General features: G+C 44.3%; 1 protein-coding gene across 1 annotated transcript in view; it reads right to left on the reverse strand.

Annotated features, from left to right (window-relative positions):
• Positions 1-10,291: 10,291 nt before the first annotated feature.
• Gna13 (G protein subunit alpha 13) overlaps positions 10,292-14,361 on the reverse strand; it is a 38,677-nt gene continuing 34,607 nt past the window's right edge. Inside the window, exon 4 of the mRNA XM_034506490.2 lies at positions 10,292-14,260. Coding sequence (XP_034362381.1) covers positions 13,688-14,260 — 573 coding nt within the window. The 3' untranslated portion in view covers positions 10,292-13,687. The remainder of the gene's footprint in view (positions 14,261-14,361) is intronic.

A 14,361-nucleotide genomic window follows, 5' to 3' on the forward strand; every position in this document is an offset into this window, starting at 1 on the left:
AGCCATCTCATTTGCGTCCTCTCTCTCTCTCTCTCTCTCTCTCTCTCTCTCTCTCTCTCTCTCTCTCTCTCTCTCTGTAGGATCTTGGTATTATATAATTCAGGCTGGCCTCAAGCCCGCTATGTGGCTAAGGCTAGCCTTGAACTTGTGGGAATCCTTCCTGCCTTAGCCCCCTGACTGCTGAGATTATGGACATAAGTCACTTCATCCATGTGAAAGCTCAAATTCAGTTTTTTGTTTGTTTGTTTGTTTGTTTTTGCTGGCTATATCGACCAGGCTGGCCTCCAACTTGCAGAGTTCTGCCTGCTTCTGCTTCCCAAGTGCTAGAATTTAAAGCATGAACCCCCTGGCTGAAAGCTTCTACAGAATCCTTACCAAAAGTATATTGGTTGCTTGAGGACGATAAAGCAAAGATCAACTTTCAGAAAACAAAGCCTGTGCTTTGGAGGCCAAGTGTCCTTCATGACACCCAGTTCACTGATGATCTTGAGCTGGGTTTTGTAAACAACTGTGAGGACATCTTTGGAGATAAGCCCTACACTGCCAGAGAATGTCACTGGGAAATTGTTTTCTTGGCTCAAAGCCTCTGAGCCAGGGAGCTGCTGTTTGGCCTTTTAAGGCTCATACTTATCAGGCACTATCAGGTTGTGAAAATAGTGTTGAACCCTAATGTTGGGTCAGGCACTGTAGGGTTGTGAAAATAGTGTTGAACCCTAATGTTAGCTTCGGACTGGCAGAATACAAAATGATAAAACCATCATGGACTGAAAGTTGTTCCCACTGAGAATCTCAGATGAGCTGGAGGGATGGCTCAGGGCTAAGACCACTCACTGAGGCCACAGGACAAAGACCAGGTTCCATTCCCAACACCTACATAGCATCTTAAGACCATATGTTATTCCAGTTCCTAAGGATCTGATACCCTCTTGTGACCTCAGAAGGAGATCAGACACATACATAGTGTGTATCAGTACATGTACGCAAAACACTCATACACACAAAAGACAAATAAATACATCTCAGCTGGGGAGGTGGCTCAGCAGTTGGGCAGTTTGATTCTCAGAACCTGCATCAGGCAGCTCACAAGTATCTGAGACTCCAGCTCCAGGCAATACAAAGCCTCTGGCTTCCACAGGCACTGCCACACAAGTGACTTGCATTCAGACGGACATACACAGACATACATGACTAAGATTAAAATATGTCTTTTTTTTTTTAAAAGAACCTCAGAGCTGGTGAGAAAGCTCAGCAGACAGAAGCACCTACTGACAAACCTGATGGTCTGAGTTCAGTCTCTGATCTCTTTTCACACACATGCGACACACATACACACATAAACATACATACACACACACATACATACATACACACAATGTATACATGTAGACATACACATACATATGTACACACAGTGCATACATACATATAGACAGACAGACAGACAGCATCCAAATAACTTAGTCTGCCAAAGATGAGAACCAAGGACTCAACCAGCAGTTCTCATGACACCAACTTTGGTCATCTGGCTCCCAGCCAAGCTCTCAACTGACTAGAGATCATGGGACAGCCCTGCTTGCCCAAATTAAAGAACCACTCAATTTACTCATGGACCAGGATAAATAAAGTAAATGTGTCATCTGCTGGGCAGTGGTGGTGCACGCCTTTAATCCCAGCACTTGGGAGGCAGAGGCAGGTGGATTTCTGAGTTCGAGGCCAGGCTGGTCTACAGAGTGAGTTCCAGGACAGCCAGGGCTATACAGAGAAACCCTGTCTCAAAAAAAAAAAAAAAAAAAAAAACCAAAAAAAACAAAAAAACCAAAAACAAAAAACAAACACAACAAACCCCCCCCCCCCAAAAAAAAAAAAAAAAAAAAGAAAAGAAAAGAAAAAGTAGATATCGTCTTCAGTCGCTAGGTTCTGGGGATATTTGTGAACCAGCAAATACTAAACTACAGTCTGACATGTGACAGACATTTCCCTTCAAATTCCTGGCCTTGTTGTCTAAAATGGAGGATCTGGATGGATTCTACATTTACAACTGTTCACAAAATGATTAGAAATTTTAAAACACCAGATACCAAAAAATGTCTTACAAAACAATTTTCTTTTTTTTTTTTTCTTTTTTTTTTTTTTTTTTTTTTTTTTGTTTTTTTTGAGACAGGGTTTCTCTGTGTATCCCTGGCTGTCCTGGAACTCACTCTGTAGACCAGGCTGGCCTCGAACTCAGAAATCCACCTGCCTCTGCCTCCCAAGTGCTAGGATTAAAGGCGTGCGCCACCACCGCCCGGCACAAAACAATTTTCAAACTGAGAGAAGTATTCTGTCTTCTAGAGATATATAAGGGAAACCGGCAGTGATGATCACGTGATACAAAGTCTAGGATTTGCTTCAAGGTCACCTCTACTAGAAGAAAATCTTCAGATATGAGGTTAACTCGATTGATGACCATCAGCCAGTGAAGTGTTGTTGTTTTGTTTTTGGTTGGTTTTCTGAGATAGGGTCTTGCTGTGCAGATAGCTCTGCCAGGTATAGAATCCACTATGCAGCCCAGGCTAGCCTTGAACTTGTGGCAATCCTCCTACTTCTGCCTCCAGGTGCTGGGATTATAGATGCACCTGGAGGTGCCCAGCTTCCGCTGTGGTTACTCTTGGAGCTGGGTGGTATGTGTGGGTTTAATATGCTAGTCTCTCTTACATGTTCTTTTCTTTTTCTTCTAAGATGCGTTTTATTGGTGTGTCTGTGTGAGTGTGTGTCTGTATTTGTATGGGTGCTTGCTCTCTGCAAACACCGAGGACAGAGGCAGGCTTCAGGTGGCCTCTTGTATGGCCTCCACCCAATTTTTCCTTTTTAGGCAGGGTCTCTCTCTACCTGTGGCTTATGTCTCCTAGGCTAGGCTGGAGTCCCAGAAATAGGGTGTAAGGTTCCAGGCATGGGTATGACACTCCCAGTTTGTAATGTGGGTGCTGGGACTGGAATTCCAACCCTAATGATGGTGCAGCAAGGACTCTTTTTTTTTTTTTTTTTTTTTGGTTTTTTTGAGACAGGGTTTCTCTGTGTAGCCCTGGCTGTCCTGGAACTCACTCTGTAGACCAGGCTGACCTCGAACTCAGAAATCCACCTGCCTCTGCCTCCCAAGTGCTGGGATTAAAGGCGTGCGCCACCACTGCCCAGCAGATGACACATTTACTTTATTTATCCTGGTCCATGAGTAAAGAATAGTGTGAAGCTTAATCTAGTGGCCTCCCTGTCACTCAAAAACCTGAGAGGCTGAGGCAGGATGATTTTGAATTCTAGGCTAGCCTGGGCTACATAGTGAGCTCTTGTCTCCCACACCCTCCCTGCAAATGTGCTAATTTTTTATCCTTAGTTTATGTGTGTGGGTGTCTGGCCTGCATGCTTGTCTGTGCACCACTTGCAGGCTGTCAGTGGCCCTGGATCTGGAGTCACAGACAGTTGTGAGCTGCTATGTGGGTGCTAGGAACTAAACCTACATCCTCTGGAAAAGCAGCCAATGAGGCACTGTGTCGTTTCTCCAGTCCCAGGATGACCCACTTTTGATTAACTTACTCTGCTGTTCAAAGAGGCCCACTAGTTAAATCCAGGGACCTTAGCACAGGCAGTTTCATGAAGAACAATCGGAAAGTGACCTAACATAGCCAGACTGTCTCCTAGTCAGCAATATTTGGCCTTCGGTTTAATTTTTTACACTTGACTTCTCTTCTTCACATGACGAGGACAGAAAAACAAGTCTGTTAAAAGCCATAAGTAAAAAAATCACAAAAAAAGAAAAATCAACGACCCCACCACCACCACCATAGTTCTAGCCAGCAAATCCCACCACGTGTCTTTCATCACTGAGTTGGGCTTTTTGCTCTGAATTACTGAGCATTTTGTTTTGTTTTAGACAAGGTCTTGGGTAGCACAGGCTGACCCTCAACTCAGTATGTCATTGAGGATGACCTTCAACTACTGGTCTGTTGCAGACACACTACCCCACGTTTGAGGGCCAAAATGTCAGGGACCGCTCTATCAGTGTTGGAACCCGCACTGCCAAAAGCCTTAGGGGCTAAACTGTTAGAGCCTGCACTGCCCCAAGCTGCCCCAACCAGTCCTCGGGTCGCGGTTCAGCAAGAGAGAGAGTGAGGACAGACGTGAGGAATGGAGACCAGACAGAGTGTGTTCTTCTCTCCAAATCCTAAGTTCCAAGTCCCTAGTTCCTAGTACCAAGTCTCAGGTCCCTAATCCCAGTTCCAGCTGTAACAAGTCTCAAATCCTAATCCTAGTTCTAAGTTGCTAGTCTCTTTCCCTGTTCCAAGTTCTCCTTCCAAGTCTCAAGTCTTGAGTTCTGTCCAAATCTCAAGTACTTTCTTCTGTCTGCCTCTCACCTTTTATACGTCTCACTTCTAAGTCAGGCCTTTAAGTCTTGTCTCTAAATCAAACCTTTAAGTCTCACACACCCAAGGGAAGATCCTGGGTATCTAAAACAAGATGTTATCCGAGTGTGCTCAGCTGTTGTAGGCTATTGTGAACAAGTCTCTTGTCAGGGTATATGGCTCAAGATGGCTGCAAGGATGATAGCTGCCTTCTGTCGGCTCCCCACACTGGTCCTCATGTCTCCATTCCCCCAAGTTCTGGGATTATAGGCATGGACAACCACTCTGGGCCCAGGCCCTGCTGTGGATGGACTTCTGGGCTTCATGCATGCTAGGCAATCAACCTAGCAACCACACTCAGCCCATTGCTTCCCCGCCCCCCTTCCCTTCTCTTCTTTTTGGGGAAGAAAAAGGCTAGCCTTGACTAGCCTGGAACTCACCAGGCTGACTTCAAACACAGAAACCCACCTGCTTCTGCCTTCTGAGTGCTAGGGTTAAAGGCCTGTGCCACCGTACCCAGCCCCATATTGCCAGTTTTGAGAAAGACTTTATTGCTTCTGTGTTTTTTTATGGGGAAAAAAGAAAGATTAGCCCTCTGGACCCTTAAGGTGAGTGTGGATTCTAAATATAATTTCTCTCAACATTCTTGTGAGAGACACACAACGGTGAGGTGACAGCTGAACAGGTAGTTTAGATTGAAAACTTGTTTGAGCCTCTTTTTTTTTCTTTACATATTTAAAGAAAAAACTGCTCCTGTAAAATCCGGTTCACAATGCCCATTTTCTCTGGAGCTCTGGGTTTGAGGGCCCCACTCGTTTCTGAGGAAAGACCACAGCATGTATTTTAGGGCACTGCCTCCAGTTTTGGAGGACCTGTCTAATTTCCCAAGTCACCCAGAGAGCCTCTGGTTTAACCTGTAAAGCTTGGTTTTCTTATATCTCCTTGAGACTAAAAGGCCTCCCTTCTTTTCCAACAACCCACACTGTGGGAAATAGAACAGGTAGCTTACACCATTTTACACCAGCACGTCAGTTAACCTTGATGGTGGCAAAGTGACAGGAGTGTGGGGGCTTGGCTGTTTCTTTTCCCAGAAGTGATTTTCTTCACTTCAACAGAAGAAGAAAAATTTTTAGGTTTTGATGTGTGTGTGTTTAGGTTGCCATGCATGTGGTGTGTGTGTGTGTGTGTGTGTGTGTGTGTGTGTGCGCGCGCGCGCGTGTAGGTTGCCAAACACGTGTGTTTGGGGGGAGCTCATGCATGTGGGAAGGGATATGCCCATGCATATATATGTTTGTGAACTCCTGCATGAGTGTGTGTAAGCTCTTGTGTGCGTGTCTGTATAGGAGGAGTTCATACATGTGAGGAGGGGTGTGTTGTAAGGAGGGGTGTGCCCTTGCATGCATGTGTATGGGAGCCCATACATATGTGTGTGTGTTTGTGTGTGTAGCTCATGCATGTGTGTGTGAGCTCATGTATGTGTGTGTGTGGGGGGGGCTCATGCATGTGGGAAGGGGTGTTCCTCTGTGTATGTGTGTGTCTGTATCTGTGCATGTATCTGTGTGTATGTGTGCATCTGTGTGTGTATATATCTGTACATGTATGTGTGCATCTGTGTGTGTGTATGTATTTGTGTGTGTGTAGGCCATTGTTACATCTTCACTTTATTTTGGGGACAGGATCACTCAGTGAACCTAGAGCTTGCTGTTCTGGCTAGGCAGGCTGGCAGGGAGCTCCTGGACCTGCTTGTCTTCTCCTCCCATGCTAGTTGACAGATGTGCACCACTGTACCTTCTGGGTGCTGGGATCCTAGCTCAGATCCTCATGCGTGTGCTACAAGCACTTTACCCACTGGCGTGCCTTCCCACCAAAGCCTTTCCTCTTTCTTCTTCCCTTCCTTCCTCCTGCCTCCCTTCTTCCTCATCTCTCTCTCTCCCCCCACTTCTCTCTCTCTCTCTCTCTCTCTTTCTTTCTTTCTTTCTTTCTTTCTTTCTTTCTTTCTTTCTTTCTTTCTTTCTTCCTTTCTCCTTCCTTCCTTCCCTCCCTCCCTCCTTCCTTCCTTCCTTCCTTCCTTCCTTCCTTCCTTCCTTCTTTCCTTCTTTTTCTTTCTTTCTTTAAGCTTTTTGTTTTGAGGGGAATTCCGACGTTAACCTTAGTTTCAATTTCCAAACCTCTTAAACCTCGCAAAGACTTTAAGAATTTGTCTTCCAAGTCTTCCACACATTTTTGACATTTACCTAAAGTCCAATTTTTGTGTGATTTTTTTTTTCTTTTTTCAGAATCCAGAGTTAAATTCTATGTGAAAAGTGAAGCCCTGGGAAAGAACTGTTACTTGCCAGAGACTGGAGCCAGCTGGCTAGGGAGTCAAGCAGCGCCCCTAACCTGGGCTGTTCTAGTTGTGAGGGAGACCCATGTCACTTAGGGGGAAGAAAGACATCAGCAGAGCTTCAGTAAATGCCAGTCAGGAAAAGATTCAGGGACCGGGAGATGCTCCGTGGATAGAACACCTGCCATTCAGGAGGGAGGACTGATGTCAATAAAAGGCATAAACAGTTAGGTGTAAAGTGAATGAAATATTCTAACCCATATAAAAAAACGCACAATCCTGGTATTTTATTTACAAGCTGTAAACTTAGATTGGGCAGATTTGGGGGCTATTCTAACCTATATCCCAGCCACATGGCCCTTGTTACTTGCTGTTTCTCATGGCCATGTGCTCATGGTCCATCTCCTCTCATGGTGGCTTCCTCCTCCTTCCATCTTCTTTTCTTCTTTTCTCCCATCTCTATAGCTGTGACCCCCCAGGTCAGGTAACTGAAAACCCGCCTACCTCCTCTATCTACTGCCCAATCACAGCCTTTAGCTTTTATTGACCAATTAACTTGGGGAACAAGGTTACATAACCACTTGGTGTACATGAAGATCTCCTGGGGGAGGGGGATCAGATCTTGGGAACTAGTATTTAGCATTTGAATACACAGCAGCACCAGACCAACCCCCTACAGCTGAGGGTGGCAAGCCAGAGCTGTAATGCCAACACTTAGGAGGCTGAGGCAGGGGGATCAAAAGCTCGAGACCAGCTTGGACTATGGAATGAAACCATCTCTCAAGAAAAGTTAAAAATATCAGAAAACAAACATAACCCCCACCCCCAAAAAAAAACCCTAATAACTTCACGCTTAGCTCCTCATAAAAGGTGAGGCAGTGTTCTCAATCTGTGGGTCACCATCCCTCTAGGAGCTGAACAACCCTGTCACAGGGGTTGCCTAGAACACAGATATTTGTGATTTCAGTAGCAATGAAGATAGTTTTAAGGTGTGGGGGGGGTCACTGCAATAGGGACTGAATATAGGTCACAGCAATAGAAAACCTGCAGAAGGGTAAGTGGTCTGCATTAGGTGGACTTGACGTGGTTTCGTGAGTACTTCTTGTGTGGTGTGTGTTGTAGAAGGACTATGTATGTACTTGAGAGTATGGGTGTGTACATGGGTGCATGCAAGCCCATGATCTATGTGTTCATATGTGTGTGTGTGTAGGCCAGGTCAACAAGGTCTCTTCATCACTGTCTTTTTGCGACAGGGTTTCTCACCAACCCTGAAGCTTACAGATGCAGCCAGGTTGCCGGTCAGTGAGCATCAGGGGTCTATCTGTAGTCCTGATGTTACAGGTGCGCACCATCACACCTGGCTGTACGAGTTTCTGTAAGTCAAACGAAAGTCCTGCTTGTGAAGCAGGGACTTTGTTGAGTCTTCCTCCCAGCCAGAGAATGGTTACTTCCCATTGCTTACTATGGTCTCTGGGTTGCTATTTTTGTAACTAGATTTATGGAAAGATGTAGCACAAAAAAAGCATACTTCTGTGGTTCTGAACACCACCTGATATGAATGGGGGAAGCAGTTACAGGGTGAAATGCTGGGAATTCTTACTACCTTGCCCGCCCCCCCTCCAACTCTCCCCACCTCCATATTCTAAAATAAGATTTATTGGGGGTGTGTGTGACGATGAGTGACCATGTGTTCATTAGTGTTTTAAATATTAGTTTGATTTCAACAAGCTTAAGCGTAATCGTGCAGAAAGTGGATGAGCCCAGGGCCCAGAAGCCTTCAGAGACCCAGCAACTCCAAAAGAAGTAGAGAGCACGAGTGCTTTCCTCTCCCTGCTTCACACCTTAGAGACCCCAGGACTCTGGGAAGGCACCATCTTTGGTCAGGAACCGTCCCCACGGAGGGAGACAGTTGGAGATGCATAGATCTCCACACCTTCAGAAGGGCATGCAAGCTTCTGTTTTCAAATGTAAAAACGCAACCCCTGGATTACACTCAATGACATCATGCTACCAAGTCATTTATAAATGTTTATTAAATGTCAGTAATTTTTACAAAGCAAATATTAATCGTAAAGAGACAAACTTTTTGCAAAATATGTACAAAAGTAAAAAGCCTTAGTGAATAGCAATTTGGGGAAATAAAACCATACCTTCTACTCTTAGGCCTCCTGTAGAAATAATTTACTGCTGCTACCCTCGAACCAAAGCACTGACCAAAAAAAAAAAAAAAAAAAAAAAAAAAAAAAAAAATTTACAACAGTATCAGATAATGTGCTTAGTTCCTGGAAAGTTTTAAAAAGATGTATGGGAAAAAAAAAAAAAAAAACAAACCAAAAACCTAAGCGACAAATACTTTTATACAGGGCAGTAGTATGACCATGATTACGGCTGCACTGTGTGTCTCTAATAAGGCTTCTTGTGCTCTGCGAACTGGCACAAAGCTGAGAAAAGCCATTCGGGATATTTTGCGATTCTGCTTTCAAGTAAAGAGGTAAAGAGAAGGCACACAGTATACAGTCTGCTTCATTACCATATGCACCCAACAAGGACACACTGCCTCCTTCCTCCCTGTCATTCCTGGTGCCATCGAAGAGGCACGGTTAATGTCAAAACCGCCACTCACTTTGGCAGTGTTGTATCTGTGACTAGAATCAGAATTACACACTGAGAAGGTGGTTTATTACCATCAGTGATCCTCACAGACCTGAATCCTCAGAGATCCGGGTAGGCTTCAAACCATCTAGTGACTTCATCACTATGAACCCAGCAAAGGTCACAAATGTCACATTACATCCCACTAAACACTACCACATGACTAGTGCTTCATAAAAAAAAAAAAAAAAAAAAAAAAAAAAGTGGTCATCTCTGCAGTTGGGAGGTTGAACCAGGAGGATCTCAAACTCAAGACCAGCCTGGGCTACACAGGGAGACCCTGCCTCAGAAGCAAAAATATACAAGCCAACAAACATAAAACTATGCTATGCGCCATCTGTGGCACTCAAAACTGGACGGTTAGACCTGAATGCTATATAGAGGGACAAGCAGGTAAAATTCAAATGCTGAGCTACATCTGGGAGGATGTTAGAATGCTAGCAGATGAACACTGCTTTGATGAGTCTGATACCTGCCTGCAAGGCACAGCTACAAGCATCTAGCTGATGGTATCTGAGAAGCTACCATCAGGTTTTGACACAAACTCAATCTTATTGTAAACTGACTAAGCCCTAAACTCGTACCATAAGAAAACGGGCATCATGTGCCCTCATGCTTTCTAGGTTGAAAAGCCAACTACATCCCAGCTTTAAAAAAAAAAAAGAAGAAGGAGGAGGAGGAGGAGGAGGAAGAGGAGGAGGAGGAGGAGGAGGAAGAGGAAGAGGAGGAGGAGGAGGAGGAGGAGGAGGAAGAAGAAGAAGAAGAAGAAGAAGAAGAAGAAGAAGAAGAAGAAGAAGAAGAAGAAGAAGAAGAAGGAGGAAAAGAAAGAGAAAGAGAAAGAGAAAGCAGAAAATACTTTCATTCAAGTAGCACAAACCAAAGATCCTTTGACTCATGGAATTGAACGTGCTGAAAATCACAGGAAAGAGACATACGGCCAAAGTCTGATTTTCCAAATAAAAAGGACCTGAAAACTTTATTCTCCATCTTTCAAATTAAATTAAAAGCAATGAAAGGGTAACAAAGTGGCTTTCTCTAGGTTTATTAGGTTATTTCTTACAAATGTTTGACTGGGTTTTACAGGTAGGATGCATGGGTTCATACAGGAAATTCAAATTAACACTGGCACTTGGTCTTCTCAAATGAGAAAAATAACAACATCACTACAAATTGCAACTCGGAGTCAGGTTTCAGATGGTTTGTTTGGGGTTTTGCCTAAATGTATCATTAAATAATGAAAGCACCAATTTGAGGGTTTTCCAAATAGCTTGAGTCTCAGGATATAACCGCATAACTTGGCCATTTTATTCTTCATATAAACAAGGCATAACCGGATGTGAATACCAACACTGAGAAATACATGCCATCAAAACAGAAGCCCAAGTATTTGGGCTTACACATTGGAAGGTAAGAGTTACTTAGAGGGCACATGCTTTTTGATGCATCTAACAATTCTTGTCCCTTCTGGCACTAATATGGTCTTACTGTCTCTTACTTTAGAGCAACAGCTGCCACTAACTTAACAAGCATTTCCCTGTTGAGTCCTAACTTGAGGACTTCACCAGAGGACCCTCTCGGTGTGAAGTACCCACAATGCACTGCGATAGGAAAACAAACAAAAAAAAACCAATCTACTCCTCTCCAGGGCACCCCATCTTGGGTGACTGAAACTTCCCTCTGGCTATCAAGTACCCTTTCCAGATAGAAAAACTAATACAGAGGCTTCCACTGAATACAGACAGCATTTGGCAGCGAGAAACATCTTAGGCCACTACAGATATCTGGGTGGCAGCTGCACACCTTGAATTAAGATCTTAAGAAAACATGGAACAAAGCCCTTTCCCCATTAAAAAGAAAATTAAGGTCTAGATTTGTGTTGTTCTTTTATTTATAAGGCAACTCTGTAAAATAGAAAAAGATTTTGAAGTCAACTAAGACACTTGTGTAGTTCTTTGTCAGTAAGCAGGAAGGCTGGGGAGCTGAAGAATTCTGGGTTAGGCACAGTCGCTCCACGCACCCCGAGACATGCACAGTCCAACGCTCCCCAGAGCATCAACTCCAAGGCATTGTTCCGGGATGGGGGAAGTCAGCACACTGAGGGTTGAGCACCTTTTCAACTCTGTCAGCTAAATTTGGTCTCCCCCTTCACACAACAGTGTTTCCCTTCACAAAAGGACCTGACTTTCAGGGTGTAGGTGTCAGACTCCAAATGTGGACCATGGCTTTTTGGCCGAGCCTCACAGTTCTTTAAACTCTAAACAATCTAAACAATCCTGTATAGATTACCTGTAAGGAACCTACCACTTCAGAATGTATCCAGACTGCACTGGGTTCTGAGATGCTGCAGGCTTCAGAAGGGAGCTGCAGGTGCCCACAGGATATTGTCTCTAGTCGGGAGCTCTTGTCCTTTCTTGGTAACGGTCACGACAGAGGGAGTCAGAGACCCTGCTCTGTCAGGCAGGATTTCTTGTGCCTACCACAGAGCTTAACTGTAACCAGACACAACTGCTTTCTGGAGGGCCTGACTTCTGCCTTCACTGCAGTTAGCTGTGGCCAACGCACACTAATGTCTGCTAGATTAACACAGAACACGTGTTACTGTGCACATGCTCAAAGGCTCGTCAGTACGGGAGTTCCGCTAACCCCCAAATGCTCGTCAGCATGGGAGTTCTGCTAACCCCATGATTTAAATGATATATTCTTTTTTGGCAAAAAAGGACCAGATGTAGAACCATTCAAATATCCATGAATTATGCTAACAACACCTGCACTGTGCGTGATACTGGCATACATGTCTGAAGTTCATGATATTACCAAGGCAAAAAAGCACTGGACTTTATAACCAGAAGGAGAGTGAAAGTTCAAATCTAAGACAAGTCAGGTCTCTCAAGTACACACTAGGGGGCCAGCTCTCGAAGTCTCCAGCAAGGAAAAAAAAAAAGCTTTCAAGACTCAAAGTCGGCCAATGTTTCGGGGCCCAATTTCTTGCCTGAGACCAGTCACACAGTAAAACAACAGGCATCACTCCGCTGGTGTAGTCTCCAGGGAAAGCAGGGACAAGCTCAGGTTCTTCAAACTCATAGGCCAGTTGGAAAATGACAAATGGTTTAATACACCAGTCACAATATTTAATCACAAGCTACTTCATGGGCACAGTTTAACTTAGCAGTGGGGTGTGTGTGTGTGTGTGTGTGTGTGTGTGTGTGTGTGTGTGTGTGTAAGGCAAACCTCCCTAAGTATGGACCGAAAAAATGACTTATCCTTAGATGCATTCTTTAGACATTCAAATGTACCTCAATGAAGCTGCTCCTGTCTCACACACAATGACCCACACAACGTGTACAAACTATATCACACAGAGACACTATGAACAGGGTACTGAAAGGATGCCTTCTTCAACAGTTTACAGGAAAACACTGTCCGCCAAGCTCTCGGTGACAAGAGAACCTAGAGCGCCACAATTCTGAGTTGCTGAGGTTGAGACAGTGGGACAAAAGGAAGAAGACCCGACAGCGATTTCCTCCAGCAAGACACAAAATCCAATGCGACAGGACCCAAAAGTCACACTTGGCACTCTGGAGCCACTATGTTGATTTCCGTTACCAAGGTATTTGCCCTTTCTAGTTGTTGTTATGGCTAGCATGTCTCTAACACGGCACATTAAGTTAGTGACAATATGTATGGCAAAGCATGTCACTGGTCACCACAGATCAACATAGCACATGTACCATTTGTGACCATATCAGCATCAGGCTGAAATCCATATTGTAAACTTAAACACTAAGACATTACCTTCAGAAATGAAAGGAATTGAGAAAAACAAACTACTGCTGTGCGGGCAGGAAGGCTCAGCCTCTGTAGGCCGAGAGCCCTGTTCCTTAAGCCTTCTCTAACAGCCCGTTCAGACCAGGGCTCACTCGAGCTAAGCATGTCACTGCTGGGTATGGCACTCTTTTTAGACCTGAATTTTCATAACCTCATCCCTACAAGTACTTAAAGATACAGCCTATTCTTGGCACTGCAGGGGAATTAGGAGAATCCAGTTTGCAAACAGAAGAATTCAAAGCCTGAAATACACCTAGTGTGAGGTTGGCCAGGAAGTTTTAATTGAATGCAAGCCACAGTGAAACCGATCCAAGCCCAAATTCCAGCAGATATTGGCAATGTGTTAATTCAGCAGCTGTCAGCCACAAACTAAAGGCCACAGATGGACTAAGATTTCCAAGAAGTTAGACGCAGAATTGAGATTTTTCTAACTGCTGTTGTAAACTGCTATGTAACAAGACAAACAGAAAACAATCAAAATCACAACAAGGTATTAAAATAGCGAGTCTTGTCATCACTGGAGCATAAGCTGTTTGAGGTTGTCATGAAGGATCGTGTCCTTCACGTCTCGGAACACAAGGCGGATGTTCTCCGTGTTGATGGCAGTGGTGAAGTGGTGGTACAACGGCCTCTGCTGCTGGTCCCGGCGTTTCCCTCGGAAGCATTCCACCAGAAACTTTTGGACGTCTCTTAAGCAGTGTGGGTCCCCTTCAAATTCTAGGAAATAGTCTTTGATGCTTACAACTTGCACTTTCTCCTCAAGCAAGTCTGTCTTGTTTAAGAAGAGAATTATAGAGACGTTGCTGAAAACCCGATTATTGACAATTGTTTCAAAAATGTTCAGAGATTCTGTAAGGCGATTGGTCAGGCGATCTTCCATAAGCACCTGGTCAAACTCACTTGAAGAGACAAGGAAAAGTATCGATGTCACACTGTCAAAGCATTCAAACCAACGTTTCCGTTCTGATCTCTGACCACCAACGTCAACCATTTTGAAAGGAACATTTTTAATTTCAAAGTCATACTCATGGATGCCTTTGGTGGGTCTTCTGGCAAGCAGAATATCTTGCTGTGATGGAATGTAATCCTGGAAGAAAGAGAAAAGGATTTACACTTACTTAAAGTTCACAAGTAGCAACTGGTCCAGTAAATGGATGTATAAACTAAATGGTTAAAAAACACCAACCA

This window comes from Arvicanthis niloticus, chromosome 6, assembly GCF_011762505.2.
Source record: "Arvicanthis niloticus isolate mArvNil1 chromosome 6, mArvNil1.pat.X, whole genome shotgun sequence".
In the NCBI taxonomy this organism is placed as follows: Eukaryota; Metazoa; Chordata; class Mammalia; order Rodentia; family Muridae; genus Arvicanthis; species Arvicanthis niloticus.